Here is a 27,469-nt window from a genome sequence, read left to right as displayed (position 1 = left end):
CCTTCATGTGCATCTGTGCCCCAACCTCCTCTTCTTGTAAGACTCAGTCAGAGTGGCTCAGGGCCCACCCCAGTCAGCTCATGTTATCTTAACCACCTTTTAAAGGCACTGTCTCCAAATACAGTACTGGGAGGCACCAGGTTGGGCTTGGACGTAAGTTTTGGGGAGAGAATTCAGCCCATAACAAGGTGACTCACCCCCACAGGCCCTGGCCCCTGCCTGAGGCCGTGTTTCTGCCAGGGCACCGGCCCCAGCTCCCAGGAATCTGGGGACCCCTGACCCTCATGTTCCCCTGCAGCAGGGCAGGGAGTCCCAGGGTGGGGGCTGGGAAGACCTGCCTGAGGACTCAGGGAGACTGGAACCCTAGCACCTTGCTGGGCCCCTTTTAGCTACCAACAGAGAACAGTCCCCTCCCAAATTCAGAGAGACGATGTTATCTGTCCCTTAGACAGACTACGGTGAAAGCCTTTGGACTGAGATTTCTAAACCTCCCTCGTAGCCACAGTGGAGGAGCTGTGGGCAGAGTACAGCCTTGTCCGGGCACTGCCCGGCGTCTCCCGGCTCGGGGGGATCTAGCCCCAGCCACTGCCACTAGAGTGGAATGAGGTTTCCTGTGGGATCGGACGAGGGGGTGACTGCTTTCCTGTTCCAGAGGCCACCTGGGAACCGATGGTGTCCACTGATGGACGTTTTCCTGGGCTGAAGTATTTCAGATGCCCAGTGTACTCCCAGCCCTCACAGCGGTCAGTTCTGCTTCACGGGTTTCCCACATGATTTGGCTAAGACGTCAGCCGGCAAAGACGCTTGGGTTGGCTTTAGACATTACGAATAAAAGGAAGCTGCGGGAGGCGGTCAAAGTCTGAGACGTGACAGGTGACACAGGAGGGGACGGGAGGGGGGATTCGGCCGCGGGGACCCCATCCAGGATTCCAGTAGCAGACATTCCTCTTTCCTTCTTTTATTACCCACAAGGTCAAAGCTGAAATCACAGGGGGCTGCGTTGCCTTTTGATGGGAGAGCCAGAGGCTGCATTCCGAAGATTGCACGATGCCAGCTCCCAACTGCGAGGGGGCAGATTTGTTGGAATTTCTCAAATCCAGTCTTTGATACATGCGTTGTTCCTTCAATTGCTAATAAACGGTCTTGGGGAGAAAAAAGTGGAAAACAGCGTCTTCCTGTCCTGTCAGAGGAGCACAGGTGATGATGGCCTCCCAGGACGGTGCCAGGCTGTGCACAGGCTGGCCCTCCCTTTGTGAACTTTCTGTTCTTTCTGGCGACATGCTTGCTGTGTGCTGGGAGCTCACCATGGAAAGCCCCAGGCATTACTGCTCCTGTCTCCTGACGTGCGTGTGGCTCAGCTGTAAACATCTTTACCCTTCATGCTGACTTAATACTGATTGTCGGGCGAGAGTTCACTTGGAAACACATCATCCTGGGTGGAGATGGTGCCGCTCACCCCAGAGGGGCGTCTTGTTCAGTGGGTTGTGCTCATGGGGGTGGGCCCCTGTGTCTGCACACTCACTCCCTATGCTGGGCATGCCCCCAGGCCTGGGTGCTGCGTTCCCCACACCTGCCTCTCCTGCTGGACCCAGAGCTCTCCGGGGCTGTAGGCACATCTGTCTTGTCCTGAGCCTCCACTGCCACATGCAGCCCATGATTCAGCTCACTCGTGTGGCTGCCTCCTGGTGCGGGTAGGCTCTGGGTGTGCAGGCTGACCAGGGTGGATGTGGCCTCCAACCGTGGGGCCTCAGGGACTGCTCTGTGTGACAGGAGGGTGGGTTGGTGGGCTTTCTGGGGGTCCCGTGCATGGAGACCAGGCTGGCTGCACACCAACCAGGACTAACAGTAGATGCCGTCAGGCCGGGCGCAGTGGCTCATGCCTGTGATCCCAGCACTTTGGGAGGCTGAGGCGGGTGGATCACGAGGTCAGGAGATCGAGACCATCCTGGCTAACACGGTGAAACCCCGTCTCTACTAAAAATACAAAAAATTAGCCGGGCGTGGTGGCAGGCGCCTGTAGTCCCAGCTACTTGGGAGGCTGAGGCAGGAGAATGGTGTGAACCCGGGAGGCGGAGCTTGCAGTGAGCCGAGATCGCGCCACTGCATTCCAGCCTGTCTCAAAAAAAAAAACCAGTAGATGCTCTCTAGATGCCTCCCCTAATGGACCTCAGTCATTTGATTAATTGTTTCAGGATGCAGTATAGCCTAGAACCAGAGGAAGTGTGCTGATGTGTAGGAGTGTATACGTGTCCGTGTGTGCATGTGATTGTGTGTTTCTGTTTATGATAGTAAAATTCAAGGAAGTGTTGTATGGAGTTTGATGAGGGGCACTGTTTGGTGAGATGTGCATTCCAAGTAATGTAGTAGATGAAGGTGCTGTTGAAAGAGCCTTGTTACAGATGAGGAGAGCAGGTAATCATCCCCCATAGAGGCTGGCAGGAAGGTGGAGGGCATCAATATCCGCACACCTATGTTTTGCTTCTATTTTTGCCAACGTTGCCATATCTATTGGCTTTAATAGGATTCAAATGAAAAACAAAAGCAGAAACAAGAAGGGGTGTAGAAATCAAGGTCCCTTATCTGTATTCAGCTGGATTCGAGATGGAAAATTTTACAGGTAAAAAATGAATTATTTGAAGGTGGGAAGTAATATTCTGGAATTCACCAAAAGGAAACAAATGCCCCGAGGAAAGTGACCCAACACAGAAATGAAATGTTTGCCAAGCTCAGACCACGCCAGTGGCTGTAAAGGTGAGCTCTGTAGGGCGAAGCACTTCGGGAGGTGGTTCTGTCTCTAGAGCGCAGGGGAGATGGAGCCCACAGCCCAGGGGACACAGCCAGCAGCCTTTTCCTTGCTTTTTATAAATCGGGTCTCCAGGAGTCCACCGCACGCAGGCAGTCTCAGTGAGAGCTCAAGGGTGCGACTGTCCCAGCAACAAGAGCCTGACCATGAACAAGCCGGGGGCTGGGTCCCCTGTGTGGACACAGTGCCACCCAGAATGTCCCCTGTGCTCGTTACCAAAACAAAGGCAGGAAGGGAGGGCCGTCTCTCCTCCCGAGATAGAGACCCTCAGACGTGCTGAATACATGTGTCTCTTTTCCTTATCTGAGGATTTAAGTGTGAAGTCACCAGCCTTCCTCCACATGAGCACCCAGTGTGTGTTGTCCCCACGGTCATGGGTGCGTTTGCTCCGACACATGACCTACAGTCTGGCCAACCTGCCTCAGTCCCCAGATGTCCCACACACGGCACTGACGTCCCCCTCTGCTCAGAAACACAGGACCCATGCACGTCCTTGCACTCGGGGCACCGTTCTGACATTTAATGCTGAATTTACAGGGACGTACGCACCGCATCACACTGGTCAGTTGCTCTAAGATACATCTGGGGGAAAAGCACAGTGTCCTTCATCTCCATGAGAGAACTTACCAGAAGCAGCATACACAACTCTACCAAAGAAGAAGTACAGTACCCATTTCCGTATAAGAATATATTATTTAAAAGACAGTTTAAAAATAAAATTCTGTACAGCATCATGAATTCCTTTTTTTTTTTTTTGTATCAGTGAACAAAATGGTTCTTAGAAAACGTGGTCTTGTGGTGCCAGGTGCCCAGGGCAGCTCTTCCCTGCACAAGGATCCCGCGCAGCTCGGCCAGCCTGTCCAGAACCGCAGCCACGCCCCCCGCTTTCCTCAGGCACAGTCTCCTGGAAGAAGGGAAACGATGACTGATTTGTTTTTGTTAGAATTAGGGCACGGTGGCTCACGCCTTTAATCCCAGCACTTTGAGAGACCAAGGCGGGTGGATCACGAGGTCAGGAGTTCGAGACCAGGCTGACCAACATGGTGAAACCCTGTCTCTACTAAAAATACAAAAATTAGCCAGGCGTGGTGGCACACGCCTGTAATCCCAGCTACTCGGGAGGCTGAGACAGGAGAATCGCTTGAACCCGGGAGGTGGAGGTTGCAGTGAGCCGAAATTGCACTACTGCACTCCAGCCTGGGCAACAGAGTGAGACTCCGTCTCAAAAAAGAAGGAAAAAAAAAAAAGGGCCAGCAGTCGCAGAAACGTTACAGGATTATACACAGACTTTTTTTTTTTTTTTTTGAGATGGAGTCTTGCTCTGTTGCCCAGGTTGGGGTGCAGTGGCATGATCTCGGCTCACTGCAACCTCCGCCTCCTGGGTTCAAGCAATTCTCCTGCCTCTGGCTCCCAAGTAGCTGGGATTACAGGTGCACGCCACTACAGCTGGCTAATTTTTGTGTTTTTAGTAGAGATGGGGTTTCACCATGTTGGCCAGTCTGGTTTAGAACTCCTGACCTCAAGTGATCTGCCCACCTCAGCCTCCCAAAGTTCTGGGATTACAGGTGTGAACCACCGTGCCCGGCCGACACACAGACCATTTTAAAAGAAAGAGGCCATCAGATATATTGCTGAACACATTTAGACAAAGTAAAACAATACTGATCTCTTTTCTGAGCCACTGAAAAATATGAACTGACTTAAAAATTAAATGGCAACATTGACTGAGCACTTCATCGGGACCAGACAAGCACTTTGACTGTTTAATCACTAAAACAGCAGTAACAATGGTATTATTGCCTCTGGCTTAGAGATTGGGGCTCTGAGGTTCAGAGAGGCTGGGACACTTGTGCACATCTCTCGGCTTGTAACTGGCAAGCCTGGACTCAAAACCAGGTGTGTTGGATGCCAAAGCCTGTTGCAGCTCCTCTTATGAGCCATGTCCCGTTTGTCCTGCCCTGAGCCTTGCATGCTTGATGCACTATCTCTTGAATTATCTGTTAGACATGGAGAGTGTGACCTTATTTATTGTTTATTTATTTATTTATATTTTTTTGAGATGGAGTCTGACCTTATTTATTATTTATTTATTTATTTATATTTTTTTGAGACAGAGTCTTGCTCTGTCACCCAGGCTGGAGTGCAGTGGCGCGATCTTGGCTCACTGCAAGCTCCACCTCAGCCTCCCGAGTAGCTGGGGATACATGCACCCGCCACCACGCCCGGCTAATTTTTTTTGTATTTTTGGTAGAGAAGGGTTTCACCGTGTTAGCCAGGATGGTCTCAATCTCCTGACCTTGTGATCCGCCCACCTTGGCCTCCCAAAGTGCTGGGACTACAGGCATGAGCCACTGTGCCCGGCTTATTTATTTATTTTTATTTTTTGAGACGAAGTCTCGCTCTGTTGCCCAGGCTGGAGTGCAGTGGCGCGATCTTGGCTCACGGCAATCTCCGCCTCCTGGGTTCACTCCATTCTCCTGCCTCAGCCTCTCAAGTAGCTGGGACTACAGGCACCCGCCACCACGCCCGGCTAATTTTTTGTGTTTAAAGTAGAGATGGGGTTTCACCGTGTTAGCCAGGATGGTCTCGATCTCCTCGTGATCCACCGCCTTGGCCTCCCAAAGTGCTTGGATTACAGGCGTGAGCCACCGCGCCTGGCCATTAGTGTGACCTTATTATGAGGTGAACAAACGGCTGCTCTGCATTCCCCGTGAGCTGAATGACTAGTATCAACAAGTACAGAGGAAAATGCTCAAAGCCATATAAAGCAAACACGTGATTTGTGAAAAGTTTTCAGTACTTCAATTGCACTTTTAAAAAGTACTTACTCTTATAAGTGATACATATGCTAATTATTGATGTTTTTCTATTAACTAAAGCATGTTCCCCTTCTTTAAGAGCCTCACTTTTTTTTTTTTTTTTTTTTTTTGAGATGGAGTCTCACTGTTGTCCAGGCTGGAGGGCAGTGGCGCAATGTGGGCTCACTGCAACCTCCACCTCCCAGGTTCAAGTGACTCTCCTGCCTCAGCCTCCCAAGTAGCTGGGACTACAGGTGCACGCCACGACACCTGGCTAATTTTTGTATTTTTAGTAGAGACAGGGTTTCACCATGTTGGCCAAGCTGGGTCTTGAACTCCTGACCTCAAGTGATCCGCCCACCTTGGCCTCCCAAAGTGCTGGGATTGCAGGCATGAGCCACCAGCCTTAAGAGCCTAATTCTAATGATTAGTTGCAAGAAATAAAATTTCCATTCATTTGGCCAGGCGCAATCTCACACCTGTAATCCCAGCACTTTGGGAGGCCGAGGTGGGTGGATCACCTGAGGTCAGGAGTTCGAGACCAGCTGGCCAACATGATGAAACCCCATCTCTACTAAAAATAGAAAAACTAGCCAGGCATGGTGGCTCATGCCTGTAATCCCAGCTACTTGGGGGGCTGAGGCAGGAGAATCGCTTGAACTCAGGAGGCAGAGGTTGTAGTGAGCTGAGATCGTGCCATCGCACTCCAACCTGGGCAACAAGAGTGAGACTTCGTTTCAAAAAAAAAAAAGTTCCATTCATTTAAAGGTATTCCAAAATTCAGATTTTCTCCCCTTCCTCTTTCCTTCTGTCCTTTGTCAGAATCATTGTATGCGCTGAGACGCCACTTCAGCAGAGCAAGCATTACCTTCACTGTTTTTCACATCTCTGCTTCTCTCTCTGGACTTCTCAGTGGCCCCAGACGTCAAGCTGTCAGTCTTCTTCTGTAACTGGAACAGAGTACAGAGAAGGCCAAGTCAGGGAGCAGGAGACAGCAGGGGAGTGTCTGCCTCTCTCCCAGCAGCTTCCGTTGCCTGGAGGTGCTGCAACGTGAAAGCCTGTGGTCCCCAGCCCCTCTGAGCCCAAGCACTCCTGACATGGGCTTTTCAGAGGCAGCTCTGCATACCCTGTCCCACTACCCTTGGTGCCTCATCTGGGGCCTGGACAGTGAGCTCACCCAGCCACAGCCACCACAGCCGCGGGGACTGGTGGTGTGTGCAGAGCCTGCGGCTTGGGCTTGGCCTTTTCACCTCTTTGGTGTGTCTCTCCTTTTTGTGGGGGCCGACAGGGGGGAAGGCAGAGGCCTTAAAGAACCCTAGTATCCCCTACTGGGCAGCAGGGCTCAGGACTAGAGACTCAAGGCCATCAGGGCTATGGCTCTCGTAGGGCCCATGAGAGAGGCAGAAGCCCCTTCAGCTCTCTTGCGGGGTTCTGGAGTAGGGGAAGCCTTCTTGCTACATCTGTCCCTCTGCATAAGTGCTCTCAGCCTTCCAGAGGTTTAGAGACCTTTCTGTGACTTTCCAGTAGGAGACATCAACTGGAGAAGTCAGGGCAGCTGGTCTGGATTTTCAGTGGACTCCTAAGCAATTGCTGAGCGCCTACCATGTGCCTGGCATGGCACTCCAGGCGGGTGTGGGCACGGGGAGCACAGGGCCGTCAGTTGAGGGAGATGAGACCAACCCAAGGCTACGCCTGGAAAATGGCTCAGTGCTCAAAAGGGCATTGTGGGCCACATGGGCTTCAGGAGCGCCCAGGCAGAAAAGACGGGGTGGTGGGCACAGTAACTAGCGGAGCCCTGACTGACGGGCCTTGGAGGGTGCTTCAGTGGCACTGTGGGGAGCGGGGGTGGCAGAGGCAACACCAGCCAAGGCCAGGAGGGGTCAAACCCTGCAGGAGTAGTAAGACTGTTCTAGCTGCCTGGGGGCGCTGGAGGGAGGAGGCAGGAGGGTGGGCGGGGCAGGGGCCACACTATGGGCAGCAGGACAGCAGACAGCCGGGGGAATCCGTAGAAAGACTGCGTGGGCCCTGAGGCTGTGACCTGGACCCCTTCCTCCAAAACGATATCTATCCAGCAGCAACCTAAAGCCAGCCCCAGGCTCCCTGGCCCCTGAGAGGTGCCGGTGTGTGTTCTGGGCCCGGGAGCTGGCAGGTGGGTGGTCGCTTTGTCCCCGTGCCAGGGGAGGGCCCCTTTCTATCCCATGGCCTCCTCTGAACAAGTCAGCCCTGGGGCCAGGCCAGGCACTGTACTCTGAGGGGTCCCAGATGCTCTAATGGCGGCTGATGCACCGAAGGACACCTGGCTGTCCACAGGTGTGGGTGACAGTTGTGATTCTTGTGAAGGGCATGGCCAGTCAACTCCCTCGAAGGTACCGACACCTGGCGTGTTCTTGGCGAATGCAGTTTTGGTTTCCCTCATCGCATTCCCTAATTTTACTGAGCCAGGCTTTCTGATGGAAGGTACACGTGTGCCTGTCCACGGGGCCTTCAGTGGTGCCCTGCTTGGCACGTCCAAGATTCTGGAGTCAGGAGTGCGGAGGGCAGCGTGCCTGCTTGCCGCAAGGAAGGCAGGCCCTTCTCAGTGCGTTTTACCTCTTTCATGGCGTCATCTATCCGCTTCAGTTCCTCGTAGCGATCTCGGGATTCCCAAAGTGGCTGCAGCATGATCTCCTCAACCATGGGGAAGAGCTGGGAGAGATAGACAGATTTATTCAGAGTCCCTTGTTCTTAAGGCAATGGGAAACGTCGGAGAAAAACAGGTGTCAGGTGCTCCGTGCGGAAACCTCTGGGCCAGTCCCAGCTCCTGGACACCCTCGTGCCGGCTCTGCTGCCCCCACCCACTGCGGCTCTGTCTCTGGCCCTCATCACCCTCCATGAGGTCCTACAGAAAGTCCCCTTCCTGCCTCCTGTGTCCCCCGTGCCCGTGAGATGAGGGTGGGGGACAGGTTGGGAGGTTCTTACAAAGACACGGGGCAGGGGAAAGGAGCTGACAGCCTCCTGGCTGAGGTTCCTGGGAGTGGGAAGTGGGTGGGGGTGGCTCCAAGAGATGCCCTAGAGCAGAAGGATCTGCAGTGTAGGAGCCCAGGAAAGTCGGAGGGTGTGAGGCTGTGAGCCCAGATCCCCGGGGGGAACAAGAGATGGGCCTGTTTTGGACATGCTGGGGGTGCCTTGAGGTGGGGGCCTTGGCAGGGGGCCACAGGCAGCTCAGAGGCCCTGGGGGGAGCTGGGCGGGAACGAGCTGTGTGCAAGGAGCAAGGTCTCGGTGGCTGGGTGCGGTGAGACTGGGAGCTGGACAGGGGCTTCACAGCTCGAGGGCACAGAGCTCAGGGGTTCCTCCACAGGTGAGGAACTGGGACGCAGAGTGGGGACAGGAGAGTCAACAGCCAGTGCTGCCTCCAGGGTCCTGAAGGCCGGCAGCGATGGGCGAGGGCAGTGAGGGGCCCCCCAGGGCCCAGCAAGGCAAGGCAGGGAGTGCAGCACAGAGTGGGAGATGCTGGGGTCACGGGCCAGGCTGTGGGGAGCAGGCTCTGGATGGAACAGGGACAGTGGTCACCACGACAGCCGGGGAAGAGGCTGCTCAGGATGTGCAGGTGTGCAGGTGTGCCTGTGTGTACCTGTGTGCGTGCATGTGCATACCTGTGTGTGCATGTATGCACCTCTGTACATGTGTGCCTGCGTGTACCTGTGTGCATGTGGGTATATGTGTATGTGCCTGTGTGTGCCTACGTGCCTGTGTGTACCTGCGTGTGCATTTGTGTGCCTGTGTATGTGTGCACGAGTGTGTGCCTGTGTGTACCTGTGTGCATGTGTGTATATGTGTGTGTGTGTGTGCATTTGCGTGCCTATGTGTGCCTGTGTGTCCCTGTGTGTGCCTGTGTGCCTGTGTGTGCATGTGTGTACCTGCATGTGCATGTGTGCCTGTGTGTGCCTGTGTACATGTGTGTGCACAAGTGTGTGCCTGTGTGTAGCTGTGTGCGTGTGCGTATGTGTATGTGCCTCTGTGTGTGTCTGTGTGTGTGCTTGAGTGCCTGTGTGTACCTGTGTGCGTGCCTGTGCATACCTGTGTGTGCATGTGTGTGCATGTATGCACCTCTGTACATGTGTGCCTGCGTGTACCTGTGTGCATGTGGGTATATGTGTATGTGCCTGTGTGTGCCTACGTGCCTGTGTGTACCTGCGTGTGCATTTGTGTGCCTGTGTACGTGTGCACGAGTGTGTGCCTGTGTGTACCTGTGTGCATGTGTGTATATGTGTGTGCATTTGCGTGCCTATGTGTGCCTGTGTGTCCCTGTGTGTCTGTGTGTGCATGTGTGTACCTGCATGTGCATGTGTGCCTGTGTGTGCCTGTGTACATGTGTGTGCACAAGTGTGTGCCTGTGTGTAGCTGTGTGCGTGTGCGTATATGTGTATGTGCCTCTGTGTGTGTCTGTGTATGTGTGTGCATGAGTGCCTTGTGTACCTGTGTGCATATGTGTATATGTGTGTGTGCCTGTGTGTGCATGCATGTATCTGAGTGTAAGCAAGTGTGACATGTGGTGACAGTTACTCACCTTGGTCACTGTTTCAAACATTGGGATCAGGACAAACTTGATGAACCCAATCTGGGCTGTGGCCTTGGTCACTTTGTCTCGGTCCATGAACGGGGCCACGGGAAGGCCTTCTGACTTCTCACGGTCGCTCTGCAGGGAATGCAGCAGACAGCGACATTAGAGACAGAAATGCCCCATAACCAGATCGCTGTTCTCAGAGAAAGACAAGATGCGCCAGTTAACCACCAACCAACAAACCACACCACAAATGTGTCTCAGTAAGAACAAGGAGAAGGTGACCCTATCTCCAGTGCTAAACAGAGCCGGGCGTGCAGGTCTAGCTGGGAAGACCGACCTGAGAGATAGGCAGAGGTGAGTTGGATGGATGTATCCCAGGACGGCAGCAGCGTCCTGCAGAAAGCCTCCCGACTTCTCTAGGGTTGATCAAGCTGTTGTATTAATATTTGGTGGTTGTTTTCAGCTGGCTTGGTTTTCTATGTCCCCGACCTTCCCCGTGGCCATCTGTGTGAGCTGACCTGCTGGGTCTTGGCCCTCCTGGGCCCCCTCCTGCTTCTGCAGAACTTGCTTCTTGACTTTCAGGCAATTTGTTTGACAAGGCTGCTTCTAATAATGGCTCAATTAGCAGTGACAGGTGACAGTTTTAGAATATTAGCTTTTCTGGATTGTTACTGTCTTTCAGGTCTCAAATTATAACCTATTTTGTTTCTGATGTATGCTTACCCTGAAGGCTTTCTGGAGGCTGAACTGTCGGCAGCCCGGTGAATATGCGGGACCACCCTGGCGTGCTCTGTTTAACGCAAACCCTTACTAAGTGGGGCTAATAAGTGGCTGGAGGCTTGATTGGTCCGCAAGACTCTTACCTGCATAAAATATTCCTCTAATAAACAGTCCACCCAAGGCTCTGCGACTTCCATTGGACGGACCTCGTTAGAGATATCACAGCATTTTATCAAAATCATCTTCAGCTGAAAGAAGAGATTTTGGAATTGAGGTAACAGGAGGTAGAACACGGCCTGCTGCTGCTGCTCGGGTCTGGACTTGCCATTATAGGCAGGAAGAGACGGAGGACCTGCTGGACCATGCAACTGAGCTTGGCTGCCTTCAGGGAGGACAGGCTCCCTTCTCAATGGAGAATGAACCTTCAAGGTCCTGTTTGGGTCCCCTCCTTCCAGCCTTTCTGGCCACCCCAGCCCAGGTGATATCCCCTGAAGCACTGCCCTGTGCCTGGTCACCCCCTATTTTCTGCTGTTCCCTAGGTGGGTGCATTGCTCATCTTCCCAGGGGACAGGTAGCTCTGTCTCAGCTTGGCCAGGGTTGGGCATGCCATGGGAGCTTCAGGAGGAGATAGGGCAGGCCCAGGGATGCAGCAGCTTCCACCCAAACTAGCCCGGATGTCGCCATAGGACAAGAGGTGGAGGGCTGGCGTCCCGTGGCCCTGCCTGCACCGGGCACAAAGGAGTGTCTGGAATCACCAGGTTTCCAGACCAAAGTGTTGGTTGCCATCCAGGCTCTGAAGCTGATTAGACAGGAAAGCCCAGCTGAGGCACATGCCCCCGGGCTGCGGGCTGCACCTGCTGGTTTGGGGAACGTGACTAGGTGAGGAGCAGCTCAGTTCAGCTCGGAGTCTGCATGATGCTTGGTGGATCCTGCCTTCCAACCTCGGCAGGACCTCGAAGGGATCCTGCTGTGGTCGCCCTTCCTTTCCCTGCCCTATCAGTTCCCAGGAAGCCATTCAGGCCTTTCTTTGACTCCTCTGTGGAGTCCGGCTCCAGACCAGAGGCAATGACTAGCCTGTGCCTGGCCGGCCTCAGTGGAGCTGTCCCCACACCAGACCTAGGGCAGGGCCAGGGCAGCAGTGTCTCTGGGGAAGGTCAAGGTCCCAGGCCCTGCCGGCCACACTCCCTGCACCTCACACCTCCCACACCGGCCCGCACTCTCCTCAGAGGCCTCCCTATCGGGGCCCATTTTGAATCAGAACCTTTCCCCCGAGACCTTACCCCAACCTCTGTCCTCCACCCGTGTTCATAAAGCCCCGTCTGGGGCTCCGTAGCAGTGAGACGATGCCTGGCCGTGCTGCTTGTCATCTGACCCCGCGGTGCAGGTCGTTGGGATAAACGGAACCCTGGGCTCTGAGCCTCGCTTTGCCTCTGGTCTGCACAGCTGCAGTGTGTAAGGCTGGGGGTGGGGTGGGAGTGGGGACCTTCAGCTGGGCTCAGTTGTCCTGACCACCTGGCACCCGATCCTCTGGCATCCTGCCCCTCCCTGTCTCTTCCCTGACCTCTCCTCCCACCTCAGAGGAGGAAGGCATCGGCGGGGCCTGGGTCACCCCTGACTGCAGGTCCATCTCTGCCTTCCTCATATCTTAGAGGACAAGGCGGCGCCTCCCTCCTTCCCTTGGTTTTTCAGGAAGAAACTTGCTTGCCAGGAAGCCACTCTATGTGACTGTTTCCCTCTTAGGGAAGGGGCTTCTGGTGGCCCTGGCCTGGGGAGGTTTGCCTGCTGTCCAGCCCTTGCCTGCGGGAGCTCCCATCCTCTCGCACAGTCTTTGGGAATTAACTGCACCTCAGCTCCAGAGAGCGATGAGTCCTAATGACTCTACCTACTGGGACTGGATGGTTAGAAGGTCAGCCTGAGCCGAGAGTTCCCTATCTTTCAACGTCTCTGGAGGTGGAAAGTGATGCTATTGATTTTAAACAGATAATCAAATTTCAGAGTAAGAATGCCAGGGGTGCACCTGATGTTTAGACAAGGCTCCACAAAACCAGCTTTCTCTCTGAAGGCCGGGAGGGCAGTTCTCATGCACCTCTCTCTCTCTCTGTTTTCTGAGACAGACCCTTGCTCTGTTGCCCAGGCTGGAGTGCAGTGGAACGACCATGGCTCACTGCAGCCTGGACCTGGGCTCCAGCGATCCTCCCACCTCCGCCTCCCAAGCAGTTGGGACCACAGATATGCACTGATTTTTTTATTTTTCTTTCTTTTTTTGTGGAGATGGAGTCTTGCTAATATTGCTCAGACTGGTCTCAAACTTCTGGACTCAAGCAATCCTCCTGCCGTGGCCTCCCAAAGTGCTGGATTCCAGGCATGAGTCATGCTCTGGTCCTTGTGTGCCTTGGTGTGCCCAGTGCCTGTCCTTTCCAAAAGGCAGATGCTGGGCAACCTAAGTGCACCTTCTCATGGGGAAGGCCCCCTACCCCTTCTCTGGCCACCTTGTCCTGGTTATGGAGGGGTGCTGGGCTATGGTGTGGGCCTGGTGGGGGATGCTGGCCTGGGGAGCGGGAGCTGTGTTGGAGTTGCCCCCACATAGGTGGGCTTTCAGAGTGCCATGCTGGGGCTGTGCCTTCATGGGAGAGCTGGTTTTATTCTCTGGAAAGCAGAGCGAGATGCACGGCCTTCACCCACTTATCTCCTTCAAATCCAAAAGAGATGGAGGAATGGGAGAATGCTGCCTCTGACCATGAAGGAGGCCCCATCAGGAGGGAGGCCCTGCCCGGACTTTCCTAGTAAGAGTCATGACCTTGAAAACCAGATTTATAGACACCTTGTTCCAAGAAGACTAATAATTTCAGCTTCTTGGCTTCCAGTGTGAGCTGGATGGATGACCTGCTCCACCAGCCCACCGCCTGGCTGCCCACCCAGGCAGAATAAGCCACTCACCAGGGTCATGTGCTCCTCGTTGCTGTAGTCAAAATTCTCCATTTTCTCTTTGAAAGAATCCATAATTTCTGCATGTCTTGCCATGTCAGTGGCCAAGATTAACGTGATCATTCCCTAAATAGCGAGAGAACAACGTGTTAACACGGGTATAGTCTGAACAATTATTCAGCGGAGGCCTACTGTGTACTGAGCCCCCTGCACACATTATTTCATGTATCTCTCATTCCGATTCATATGTGCATCCATCACCCATCCATTTGTCCACACATCCATCTGCCCACCCGAAAACCCATCCATTCATCCATCCATCCACCCATTCATCCTCCATCCATCTACCCATCCACCCATCCATCTGCCCTTCCATCCATTTATCCATCTGTCCATTCATCCACCCATCCACCCATCCATCCATCTACCCACCCATCTGTCCTTCCATCCATCCACCCTTCCATCCATTTGTCCATCCACCCATCCACCTATCTATCTGTTCATCCATCCATCCATCCATCCACCCACCCACCCACCCACCCACCCCACAAGCATTTACAGAACACGTCTCTGTGCCAGGTATGATGTTTTCCTCTTCCAAGAAAATAAAACCACAAGCATCAGATACAAAACCCAAACCCATCAATCTAGGTCATTTCAACTGTATATATATATATTTTTTGGGGGGATCACTTGTATCTTGAACTATTCAATTTTCCTGTAAACATTTAATTGTGTTATTAGTGAAGCATTTATTCAGTTATTCCTGAAATCTTCCATGACAAAATATATTTTTTAAAAAGTGGGACAACTAATTTTACCCCCAGAGGAGAGTCATATTTTGCAGTCAGTGAAGCATTTGGAGCAGGCCAATGCTGGTGTGTCCCCACGGTGGATGGGCACAAGAACAATCCCCTGTGCAGAGCGGCTGCTCCTCCAATCAGGTGCCGCCTCCTTCTCTTGCGGGATGCTTTCCGACATGGCTCAGTGGGACAAGGCCTACACTAAGGGGCGTTCACTTGCTTTGATTCCCCAGGTCCTGTCCCTGGAGGAACTCCCCACTGGGGTAGCAGTGGCAGATGCAGCGTTCTCTCTTCACGGTTGCTCCTTGACCTACTGCAGACGAAGATTTGCCACAGCTTATCGTAGCCACACAGGGCACCTGCTTGCAGGGTGGGGAGGGGCACAAACATGGAGGAGAGGCCAGAGAGCCTATAGATAAAGGGTAGATAACTGTACTGGGAACCGGTGATTCAATAATGACTGTAAATTGTCTATTGAATTGTGTATGTTTGTGCAATGATGTCATCACAGGCCCGAGAGCGCTGCCGCCGTATGTCAGCGCCGAGTGGGTTCTGAGGTGCGGCTGTCGGCGCTCCTCCCGGGGCCATCACCATGCACACCCATCTGTTCTCCTGCTCATTTCACACTCACAGTGGCTGGCACAGCACAGGCCAGCAGAGGCCTTGACCACAGCATCCCAATGAACCATAGCCTGGTTCTGCCCACCTCTGCCTCTGGCACGTGGTGACATTTGACAATTTCGCAAGAGGCCGTGATGCCTCAGGGCCCCGTCCCAGGGAGCATGCTGCTTCCTCGGAGCTTCCCCAAATGCTTCACTGACTTCAGTTTTTTACACTGGGCTTTGAACTTCCTAGAAGCGTAGACAAATTGGAAAGCCATGGTCGAAGAGGCTGCTGCTCTCTGATAAAGGGAGGCTCAGCAGCACGCCAGGAGGGCGGTGAGTATCTTCCCAGTGCTGAAGTCCAGGCAGTCTTTGTTGCTGCCTCTGGAAGGAAGCCACTTAGACTTCGAATGGCTGAGGTCTGCCTTGTGGAACCGCAGAAGACGGTGCCCTGGGTGAGTGTCCTGGGGCCGCCACACAAAGTACCACAAACTAGGCAGCTTAAAACAACAAACTCATTCTCTCACAGTTCTGGAAGCCAGAACCAAGATCAAGGTGTGGGCAGGGCCCTGCTCTCAAAGAAGACTCCAGGGGAGGGTCCTTCCTTGTCTCCTCCTGCTCCTGGGGGCCCCGAAGTCCCTTGGTTTGGGGCTGCGTCACTCAAATCTCCAATCACTGCGTCTTCATGCGGCCTTCTCCTCTGTGTCTGGGCTGTTTTCTACTCTGTCTCGTCCAAGGACACTAGTCTTTGGATTTACGGCCCCCTTAGACAATCCACACTGATCTTATCTGGAAATCTTAACAAGTACAAATGCAAAGACCCTTTTCCAAATAAGATCACATTCACGGGAGGTGGACCTTGTTTGAAGGACGCTGCTATTCAACCCAACACATTTCTCCCAGAGTTTACTCCGAGAGCTTCCCTCCCCTGCAAATGTCAGAGAGCGAGGGTTTGATGAGGAATTCCCGTGTGGAATGGGGCGTTATTTCGGTGAGCTGGAGGTGTTTGTCTGGGGCAGGTGGACCGGGTCATCTTCCTCTCACGCAGATATCCTCTCACTCTCCTCCCATCACGCCCTGAGAGGCATAAAGCCCCCTTATCTAAAATGGAAGGGGTGGCCGGGCGTGGTGGCTCACACCTGTAATCCCAGCACTTTGGGAGGTCGAGGCAGGTGGATCACCTGAGGTCTGGAGTTCAAGACCAGCCTGGCCAACATGATGAAACCCCGTCTCTATTAAAAATACCAAAAATTAGCCGGCTTGGTGGCGCATGCCTGTAATCCCAGCTATTTGGGAGGCTGAGGCAGGAGAATTGCTTGAACCCAGGAGGTGGAGGTTGCAGTGAGCCGAGATCCTGCCATTACACTCCAGCCTGGGCAACAGAGCGAGACTCTGCCTCAAAAGAACAATAAATAAATAAAAGGAAGGGGGCTGACTGGGCTGTGGGTGGCAGGTGACAGCAGCTGGGGTTATGGGGCAGGGGGCAGCTCTCCTACGTTGGATGCAGCAGATGTGTCTGTCCAGGGCCTGTCCCCTCCTTGGGCAGGCTTCCTACCTTTGCTAAGCCTCAGTTTCTTGGGCTGGAAGAGGGACAACAGATTTATCTCAAAGGGAGCCAGTGAAGGCTGAATTAAATACAGGCTGGGAAGTGCAGGTCAGTGGGATACACGTGCGCATGGCGAGGGTACCCTCTTTTTGGGGCTCCACTCTGGGCCCTGGAGGAGGTGAGGAAGGAGGGAGGGGTTCCCTTGGGTCCCCAGGGCACTGCTGTGGCCAGGAACTTCTGGGAGCCTCCAGCCAGTGGAGAGTGGGGGCTGCTCTGTCCCTGAATGTGCCCCCACTCCGGTGGGAGAGCCCTCACCCCACACACCTGTCGGATCTGCTTGAACCCATCAGGTGGGATGTTGGAGAAGATGTTGCACTCAGGCTCGGCGAGGATCTGGAAGGCCACGGCGCAGTGGTGGTTCTCCAGCGGTGAGATGTCATTGTAGCGGACCGCCAGCTCTGTGCGGGCATTGATCTGGTACCTGGGAGGCAAGGAGAGAGTGAGGGGAGACTCAGGCGCCCTCACCAGGCACCTGCACGGGGGAGCAACACCCAGCCATGTAAGTGGAGCAAGTAGAGTCGGGAGAAGGTGCCGTGGGGGCTGCGGGAGCCGCCTGTGCCCTGGCCGGGCCAGGAGGTCCCTCCTGCCGCTCAGCTGCCCCTGCAACTGCACGTCCCCATGCTCCTGCAGTCCCACCAGACAGACACCTCTGAGGAAGCAGCATGCTCCCTGGGACAGGCCCTGAGGCATCACGGCCTCTTGGGAAATTATCAAACGTCACCAGGTGCCAGAGGCAGGTGGGCAGAACGAGGCTGAGGTTCACTGGGATGCTGTGGTCAAGGCCTCTGCTGCCCTGTGCTGTGCCGGCCACTGTGAGTGTGAAATGAGCAAAAGGGGAACAGATGGGTGTGCACGGTGATGGCCCCGGGAGGAGCGCCGACAGCCACACCTCGGAACCCACTAGGCGCTGACACACGGCAGCAGAGCTCTCAGGCATGTGATGACATCACCACACAAACACACAGTTCAACAGAGAGAGCTGCTGCGCCACTGAGGACACAAACCCAAGCCCACGGCCTGGGCCTTGTCTGCCACATGGGGCAGAACTCTGTGCCTGTGGAGGCAGGAGCTGAGCAACGGTCTGTCCTTCTGATCCCTGGCCCCACGAGGGACACCTCACTCCCACCTCCTGTCCCTCTGCAGTCCCTCTTCTCCCTCTCTTCTGCTCTCTTCTGGCTCCTGCCTGTGCTTTCCCTGCGGAAGCCAGCTGGGAGCCTGCCCAGGGAGAGGCGAGCTCCTGAGACGGGCATGTGGAGCCCCCATCCCTGCATGCGGACAGGTGTTGCTCCCTGCCTGGGGTGGAGAAGGCGCCGGCGGGGCCAGGGCTCTGCCGTGCACCTGAGCCTGAAGCCAGGCCTGCACAGGGGTGGGAAAGCCCCCCTGGGGTTTGATAATCCTGAAAGTTCCTACTCCGGGGAGACCCAAGGCCCTGGGCAAAGTCCAGAAGCCAGGAGCTGTGTCAGTGGAGGCAGAGTTGGGGGCTGGGAGGCCGTCGTTGACAGCTCCATCTGGGAACTGCTCTGAGGGTTGGGCTGACAGGTTCCCTCCAGTAGCCAGGGTGCCTTTTAAAAGGAAAAAAAGAGAAAATCCTGTACATACGTGTTGTTGTAGCCGGGATGGTCCAGATCGTGGCAGATGGCCGCTGTCATTAGGATCAGGATATCCATTTGTGAGAAGTTCTCCTGGATTGGAAAACGGGGCGTAGGTGTTTGCTCTCTTCACTCGGAGGGTGGGATGGGGTGAGGGGGGTGGAATTGGGTGAGTGGTAAGCGGGGGACAAAGGCCCCTGCAGCCATCTGGCATCTCCTGGCATGGTGGGAGAGGACCGGCCTGCCTGTGGGGGTGGGGGGGGGTGACCAGGTCGGGGACTCACCCGCTCTTGTAATCCTAGGAGCAGCCTCACCCATGGGGTGACTGACAACGGTGGGCGGGGGTGCTTCCCTAGGAGGGGCGGAGCGGCTGGGGACCCCACGCCTGTGGCTCTCTTGGTGGGATGGGGCTGCCGCTCCCGGAAGGGGACCTCCGTCTGACCCCCGAGAGTAGGGGTCTGGGTGTGCAGGGGGCAGGACCCACCTGGAGACTGCAGAGCCACACCATGCTGTACATCATCTGGGCCACGCAGAAGCAGTGCCGGAAGTTGTGGAAGGGGTTGTTTCTGTAGTTGTCGTGGACGCAGAACTGCGGGAGGCAGGGGGTCCCAGTCACCCTGTGCCTGGGCCCGCCCACCTCTCCTCCCAAAGCCACCCAGAAGGCTGTGCGCTGGTTTGAACATTCTCTGCCAAACCCTCATCCCAACCAGAGGTCAACAGTGTTCCAGGTTTACCACAGGTACCAATGAGGTGACACAGGGACCCTGAGAACGTCCAGCGGGCCACACCACGGCACCCGGGGCAGGTGTGGGGACAGAGCTCCCACCAGGGGTTTCACCCTGCAGTCAAGGACTGGGGTCTCCCCGGAGGTGTCTGAGGAGCCACAGTGGGGCATAAAGTTAGGGGATGCGGGGAGGGGAGACTCCAAGAGGGAGCTCTGGGTCCCCAGTCGCCATGAAACCTTTAATAGGCTTTTAATATTTGGTTCTGAGCAATATTTCATTAAAAAAACCTGCTGCCAAACATATTAACACAGGCAGACACCCACATGCACACACCCACTCACACACCACACACACACCCCACATCCACACACACACATGCACACATCCACCCTCACACACCCCCACATCCAGATACACACATGCACACACACATCTCACATCCACAGATACACACATGCACACACACCCTCACACACACCCACACACACACACCCCACATCCAGATATACACATGTACACACCCACACTGACACACAGAGACACACCTCCACACTCCTACTCCCACCCCACACACTCCCACCACATTCACACACACACACCCGTAAACTCAGATACCCCCATGCTCACACCCACACCCCACACTCACACACACATGCTCCCACACATTTACATCCACACACCCACTCACAAACACATGCAGACACCCCCATGCTCACATCCACACCCCACACTCACACACTCACATCCACACCCCCATACTCACTCTCACACACACACACGCTCCCACACACGCTCCCCCCCCACACACACACGCTCCCACACACCACTGCTTTAGGACATGCTGCTTTGCTTGATGATGGCAGAGTCTCACTGTTTCCTTGCTTATCAGAGCAGGAGTAGCTCGGGCGTAAAGAAGGTTTTGGTGGAAGGAGGAACAGAGACAGGCTGAGTGTCCTCACAGAACTCCCGGGGAAATGTCACCTCTGCTCACGGGGAGCGCAGTGCCATCCGGAAGGTGCCCTGGTGATCCATTCCCTCCATTCCTGTGGAACTGGATGAAACCACGTGCCCAGGAAGAACCGAAGGCGGGTTTGGCACTCACCAGCCACCTCCTGAGGGTGACAGGGTTGATGCTGAAGTCCCTGACCAGCCCGAGGTCGTGGTACATGTGCTCCAGGCAGCTCAGCATCTGTGGGCACAGGAGAAGGATAGGCACTGGGCACTTGTGTGGCCGGCTCCCCAGCCCCTGGCTTCCTTCCCTCTGCCGTCCTCGGAGTGCCAGCAGGGCCGTTGGCAGGAGGTGGGTTCTCCCCCTCCCAGAAAGTCCCTGGAGAGCAAAGCCTGGTCGGCAGACATGGGAAGAGAGGTCTTCAGACCAGCCTTTCCAGGCCACTCAGATGGGTGGGGGTTTGAGAGCACACTGGGGGTCTCCTGGCAGGTGGATCCTGGGGTGTGGAGGGCCAGTTCCGAAGTCAAGGAGAATTCTTAGGACAGCGACTGGGTGAGAGAGTGCACCCGTTCACAAAACACTGCACCAAAAAGGAATTTATTGATTTCTACAGATGAAAAACAATCTCAGCGGATCAATATCACAGCTGAGGGTTCTAGGACACAGTTCCATCCAGTGCACACCTGAGCACAGGTGGCATCACGGAGAGAAAGGCCCTTTCCTTGCCCGAGGCTGGGGATCGAAGGAGCTTTGACAATTTACATCCAGAAACGCTGAACTGTGTTCATCTGGGGCCCCACTGGGACCGAAGACACTTTAACGTCTTAACTGCAGTGCCCAGATGCGGCCCCTGCCCCAGCAAGCGGCTCCTCCTAACCCTTTTTCATGGAGCCCTGTCTTCTATCAATATCCCTGTTCAAGTTGAAATAGATTTTGTTTTCAGTCCCAAAGAGGATTGTCATTGTGGTGATCTATTTCAATACAGCTCAGTGCTTTGGAGCTAATTAAGTTAGGGAGGAAAAGATGAAGTGATTTTTAAAAACGAGAGTTTGACCAAAGTAGGCTTTGCTTTCTGGAAAAAGCAGGTCTTGGGTGGCGAGCCCAGTGCGAAGTAAGATGTGTAGGAAAGGGGCAGTTTAGACACACCTGGTAGGTGTCCTCCACCCAGGGCCCACCTCCAGCCCAGCTGCCTGCTGCCTGTGCAGGGCACTGGGCCATCCCTGCTGGAGCCCGGCGTGGCTTCCTGCCTGTGTCTGCTCATTGCCTGACTTTCTCTTCCCAAAAGGGCATGTTACGAACTGAACTGCCCCCTTCCCCAGGTCAACATGGTAAAGCCCCGACCCCAGTGGGCTATTTGGAGACGGGGCCTTTACGGAGGTAATGAAGTTTCCATCTAGTCAGGGTGAGGCCTTGGTCCCATGGGACTAGTGTCTTCATTAGAGGAGGAAGAGCACCTGGGATGCATGTGCCGAGAGAACAGGCCACATGAGGACCCAGCAAGAAGGTCCCACACCAGGGACCGAGGTCCCAGCAAGAAGGTCCCACACCAGGGACCGAGGCCTCCGGAGAAGCCGAACCTGGCAGCACCTTGATCCTGGACTTCCAGCTCCAGAACTGAGGAATCAACTTCTGCTGCTGACGCCACCCCAGTCTCTGGTACTCTGTTATGGCAGCCTCAGCAAACTAGGACAGGCGTGCTGCCCAAAAATCCATTTTTACTTGTTACGCCGTGTGTGAAACCTGGAAATGCTGCAAGGGAGGCGAGTTTTTGTAAATCGAAGCTTGCGATCACTGCATTGATGAGATGGCTCTGAAGGAGGCGGAGGGTTCTCCGGCATCGCAGGAAATCCATCTGGAAAACTGGAAACTCCCCCACATGCGGCCACAGATGGGAGCTTGGAATGTCACCTGGGAAACGTCCTTAAAGCACGTGAACCACACACTTGTTTTCCTTGGGGAGACAGTACAGATGTAGGTTGGATAATGTGCAGGGCACTGCACCGGCTTTTGGAGATGGGGCCCCACGTGAGGACAGGAGGGCTGGGCTCCCAGGTCACTGGTCAGCTGCCACCAGGATCACCCAGCCGGGGACCTCGCTGCCCAGAGCTGCTGGCCCCCCCACCATCCTGGACGCCAGCCCTCAGGACCATAGGGGCTGCAACCTGGAAACTCCTCGCTCTCCACCTGACCAGCCCAGATGTCGTTCAAGGCAGTCCTGAAAGGCAGATGCGTCTGCTGTGAAGTCAAGAGGGGATGCTGATCGGCAGACAGAGACACTTGGTGCCACTTATGTGGCCTTCATAGAGGCTGTGGGGCAGGAGGGCCGGATGCATCTGTGGCTGCACGTGCAGTCCTCAGCCCCGGGTGGGCACGAGGGATCCAGCAGTTCCCGCATGTGGCGGCGGGTCCTGGTCTGAGTGGGCTGCACGGTCGTGAGTGGGGGACTCATGAGATGACGGGGGAGGCTCCTGCAGCCTTCCAGCTCTGCACTTGATAGAGGCAGGCCATGCTCACGGGCCACAGCCCTGGGCCCTCGGAGGCCCTAACACGTGGGAGGACACAGCAGCCTGAAGTCACGTCCTCTGTCTGGTTTGTGATGGGCAGGACACTGGGTCAAACCACTCGGAGAAAAGCGGGGGCGCCCCTGCTGGAAGGGAGGGAGGTGATCACTTTTAGGTGCCCTGACGTTCTCTGAGTGCCAGCTGCCTCATGGGCGGCCAGATACAGTTTTGTGGGGCCGAGTGGGCTGTTTTCATGTGTGTCCCTTTAGTTGTCTCTCTTTGCCACTCACACTCCAAAATTCCTGGCATCCCTAGATCTGCCAGAGGCCAAGGCTCCTGTCTTGGGCATCTCTGCATTCTCACACACAGGCAGCTAGATACTTCTTGGAAGCACTGGAACCCTCATCGGTCTCCTGGAGTGCCCTTGAGATCTGCTGGGCAGGAGCCACGGGCCGTGGGAGATGCCACCCAGAGGCTGAGTCCAGCTGCCGGGAGCTGTCTGCCTTGCCCACCTGCCAGCCCCGAGAGCAGCTGTGAATCCACTCTGTGATCAGAGGACAGAGAGGTGGCCTTTCTATTATGGAGACACAGATCCCCCAGCTTCGTGGGGCAAGCCCCACCTCCCCAGTCACAGTGGCCCGTGCTCAAAGGGTTCCCTGGTAGAAGGTGGCAGAAAAGACAGCGAGTGCCAGTTTCCACGCAGGCGCTTTGCCATCAGTGGCCCCTGGCTTGGCTCTTCCTCCCAGCAGGCTGAGGTCAAAATGACTTTGGGGATGGTGATTTTTCTACATGATGCTGAGGTGCGGCAGTTGCCCACAGGCTGGGAGCAGGAGTCAGTGTGCTCTGTCTGCGGTGTCTACTTGCTGTGGACTTGCTCTGCCCAATCTCAGCAGCTGTGCAGGGACCCTGGGAGCTGCTGCAGGCCAGCAGCTCCAACACGTCTCTTCTGAGCTTTCCCTCTCACCCCTTGCATCTCCCACACCTGGGGCCCTTTCTTTTTGTGCGTTGACCTAGACAGTCATGCTGCATATTTAAAGCCTCTTCTCCTGTCGTCTCTGTGCCCCGGTCCTGCACTCTCAGAGCTGGGGAGCAAGTTGCCACGTGGCGGCTGGAGGTTTTGGGCAGGTTTGCAGCAGTGCAGCCCCTGGCACTGGCCGCCTGCTGCTCTTGGGTGAACTGGGGTGGGGAGTGGAGGCTGGAGCTTTGCTTTTCTGGCTGGTGCTGCAGTTTTTCTCCTGCTGGGAGACCATGCACATGAAAAGAGGTTCACTTAGGAGAGGGCAGTGCCCCAGGTGTCAGCAACCTGGCCTCAGGGGTGCCAAGAGGCAAGATCCCACTTTCTGCCCTTTGCAGAGACATCGCTGCGGCCGAGCTTGTCAAAGAGCACAGGTGAGCTTGCTGAGGAGCCTTGTGCATTTTCTGTGTTGCTGACAAGCAGGAAAACGTCCTTAGATTTTGGTGGGTTGAAAACAGCTGAGGCCGAGGTCTGCAATGAGGGAACTTTTTCATTTTTTGGGGTGTGAAAAGAGGGGGTCTATTAGCCAATGAGATGAAACCAAAAATTCCCCATTCTTGTATTTTTCAGCAAATAGGAATTTTAACACTTTTTTTTTTTTTTGTAGCGACGAGGTCTTGCTATGTTGCCCCGCGTATTAGTCTGTTCTCACACTGTTAATAAAGACATACCTGAGACTGGGTAACTTATAAAGAAAAAGAGTCTTAAGGGACTCACAGTTCCACATGGCTGCGGAGGCCTCACAATCACGGCGAACGGCAGAGAAGGAGAAAGTCACTTATATGGCGGCAGGCAAAAGAGAATCCCCCATTTAAAAACCATCAGATCTCGTGAGACTTACTCACTATCACGAGAACAGTATGGGGAAAACTGCCCCCATGATTCAAGATCTCCACCTGGCCCCGCCCTCGACACGTGGGGATTATGACAATTCAGGGTGAGATTTGGGTGGGGACACAGCCAAACCATATCACTCAGGCTAGTGTGGAATTCCTGGCCTCAAGCCTTGCTGCAGAAGGTGACACAGTTCCCGGAATCCCACATGTCCACTTATCTGGGGCAGCCGGCTGCCTGTGCCTTGCCTTTGCAGACACTGCTCTCAGAGCAGAGCACTCTGACCGCAGCCCCTTCCTTGAGGAGAGATTTGCTCCTGGCAGGGGCGTTCTGCAGCACGGGGCTGCCACCGGCGTGCATAAGGGTCTGCAGGGTGAGCAGATGGCTCGGGGGGCCCAGCGCCATCAGGAGCCCTGGGTGGAGCCTCCCTGCCCCTGACAGCCGTCTCCCCCACTCACAGAATCCCCTTGCTGTGAAGTCTCCTGGGCCCTGCTATAAAGTGTTAGTTAGTTTCAACTAAAACCTGGCAAAACAAGTTTTTTTTTTTCTTTTCAGTCTTTAAAAAGAAGAGGAGAAAGCAAGAAGGAGGAAGAGCGATGGGGGTGGTCCCACTGGGGTCCATGATCCTGAGCTGCCTCCCCCCGGGACGTGGTGCCTGCAAGCCCCGCACTTACCTCATTGGGCTCCCAAAGCCAGACGTCAAAGGTCGGCTTCCGCAGGGCCTCGATGGTCTCTGGAGAGAGCAGGTACTAGAAAGGACAGGAGTTCCGTGTTAACCAGGCGCCGTGGGCCTGTGACAGTGATGTGCGTGCTGAGATGTTTCTCCTCTTTCTCCCGTTCTCTTTCTTTTTCTTTCTTTCTTTCTTTTTTTTTTTTGAGATAGAGTCTCACTCTGTTGCCCAGGCTGGAGTGCAGTGGTGCGATCTTGGCTCACGGCAACCTCTGCCTCCTGGGTTCAAGTGATTCTCGTGCCTCAGCCTCCTGAGTAGCTGGGGCTGCAGGCGCCCGCCACCATGCCTGGCTAATTTTTGTAATTTTAGTAGAGATGGGGAGTTCACGATGTTGGCCAGGCTGGTCTCGAACTCCTGACCTCAGGTGATCCACCCGCCTTGGCCTCCCCACGTGTTGGGATTACAGGTGTGAGCCACCGCACCCAGCTTCTCCCGTTCTCTTTCTAAGGCACCTGCGTCAGACTCACAGGCCACATACTTCTGGAAAGGGCCAATGCTACGGCTGGAAATCCCATCGGTGGATGCCAGAGGCAGGGTGAGGGAGCAGAGGGGAGGGTTTGGGGTGACAGAAATGTTCCATATCTCGCTTGTGGTGGAGGTCACAGGACTAAACAAGTTTGTCAAAATTCACTGTACTCCAAGCCTAAATAACTTTACTGCATGTAAATTAGACCTCAACAAGCCCGATGATAAAATGGACAATAGCTGGGCATGGTGGCTCATGCTTGTAATCCCAGTGCTTTGGGAAGCCGAGGCGAGCGGATCACCTGAGGTCAGGAGTTCAAGACCAACCTGGCAAACATGGTAGAATCCCGACTCTACAAAAATACAAAAATTAGCCAGGCATGATGGCAGGTGCCTGTAATCCCAGCTACTTGGGAGCCTGAGGCGGGAGAATTGCTTGAACCCAGGAGGTGGAGGTTGCAGTGAGCCAAGATCGTGCCACTGCACACCAGCCTGGGCGACAGAGCGAGACTCCATCTCAAAAATAATAATAAAAAAAAGGGCAATAAAGTGAAGTGCGGGGGTAAAATTCACTTGGCATAAATTCAGATACCACCTAAGAAGTTATTCTGAGATGCTCCTGTCTGGAACCCATTCCTGGTTTCTGCCGAGAGCTAGAAGAGCAGGCCTGCTGATGGGGCCAGTGCCCCTGGGTTGCTTCTGAGGACATCAGGCTTTAGGTTAAGCTGTCACAAGGACAGAAGGCTGTGGTTTTATACAGAAGACAAGAACACTGCTTTGGTATTGCACACTGTCTTCTCCTAGGTCTTAATGGATACTTGTTTTTCTGTTTTTTGTAAGGGGACGGATCTGGAGGGCTGACACCTTTTATTTTGGATCTAGGCTGTGCTTCATGGCTCCCTGGGACAGGATCCTGAGAAGCGCAGGGCATATTTTCCAATGGAAAAAGGCACTAGTCTCCATTCAAAAATCTCAGATGAGGCTGGGCTGGCTTATGCCTGTAATCCCAGCACTTTGGGAGGCTGAGGTGGGTGGATCACCTGAGGTCAGGAGTTCAAGACCAACCTGGCCAACATGGTGAAACACGGTCTCTACTACAAATACAGTAATTAGCCGGGCATGGCAGTGGGTGCCTGTAATCCCACCTACTCAGGAGGCTGAGGCAGGAGACTCACTTGAACCCAAGAGGCAGAGGTTGCAGTGAGCTGAGATCGTGCCATTGCACTCCAGCCTGGGTGACAGAGTGAGACTCAGTATCAAAAGAAAAGAACAAAAACCCCCCAAATCCCCCCAGGGACATTGTTTGGAACTGCGTGGATAGAATCACTAATGGACACCAGTGGCCTACATGGAGGCTGTGGAAGGCTCTGCCATCACTTGAACCGCAGGCATTGGCAGAGCCCACCTGTGTGCAGCCCAGGCCTCTGCTGTCTCTGGAAGCTGTGCCCCCTGAATCTTAGCATGAGAGCACATTACAAATCAGGTGGGCCGGGCCGGGTGCGGTGGCTCAGCACTTTGGGAGGCCGAGGCAGGCGGATCACCTGAGGTCACAAGTTCAAGACCAGCCTGGCCAACATGGTGAAACCCTGTCTCTACTAAAAAAATACAAAAACATTAACTGGGCATGGTGATGGGCACCTGTAATCCCAGCTACTTGGGAGGCTGAGGTAGGAGAATTGCTTGAACCCAGGAGGCAGAGGTTGCAGTGAGCCAAGATTGTGCCACTGCACTCCAGCCTGGGCAACAAGAGCAAAACTCTGTCTCAAAAAAAAAAAAAAAAAAAAAAAGCAGGTGGGCCGGGATTTTGCCTGCTTCCCAGCTGAAGGCGTTGAGCGGGTGACCGGCAACTCGAGACCCTC

At 54.6% G+C, this 27,469-nt stretch overlaps 1 protein-coding gene across 7 annotated transcripts in view; it reads right to left on the bottom strand.

The window, feature by feature from the left end:
- Positions 1 to 3,293: 3,293 nt before the first annotated feature.
- Positions 3,294 to 27,469, bottom strand: part of PDE9A (phosphodiesterase 9A) — a 125,213-nt gene continuing 101,037 nt past the window's right edge. For all 7 annotated transcript variants that reach the window (XM_003823868.5, XM_003823869.5, XM_063601401.1 and 4 more), the window contains 11 exons: positions 25,089 to 25,163; positions 20,218 to 20,304; positions 18,875 to 18,979; positions 18,401 to 18,483; positions 17,066 to 17,222; positions 13,803 to 13,916; positions 11,009 to 11,113; positions 10,149 to 10,277; positions 8,191 to 8,286; positions 6,470 to 6,551; positions 3,294 to 3,707 (listed from right to left, as the gene is read on the bottom strand). In XM_003823868.5, the coding sequence (XP_003823916.2) occupies positions 3,694 to 3,707; positions 6,470 to 6,551; positions 8,191 to 8,286; positions 10,149 to 10,277; positions 11,009 to 11,113; positions 13,803 to 13,916; positions 17,066 to 17,222; positions 18,401 to 18,483; positions 18,875 to 18,979; positions 20,218 to 20,304; positions 25,089 to 25,163 (1,047 nt within the window). In that variant the 3' untranslated portion in view covers positions 3,294 to 3,693. The remainder of the gene's footprint in view (positions 3,708 to 6,469; positions 6,552 to 8,190; positions 8,287 to 10,148; positions 10,278 to 11,008; positions 11,114 to 13,802; positions 13,917 to 17,065; positions 17,223 to 18,400; positions 18,484 to 18,874; positions 18,980 to 20,217; positions 20,305 to 25,088; positions 25,164 to 27,469) is intronic.

The sequence above is a fragment of the Pan paniscus genome, chromosome 22 (assembly GCF_029289425.2).
Source record: "Pan paniscus chromosome 22, NHGRI_mPanPan1-v2.0_pri, whole genome shotgun sequence".
NCBI classification, from domain to species: domain Eukaryota; kingdom Metazoa; phylum Chordata; class Mammalia; order Primates; family Hominidae; genus Pan; species Pan paniscus.
Note: the sequence above shows the minus strand (reverse complement) of the source record. Positions and strands in the feature narration are given on the sequence as shown.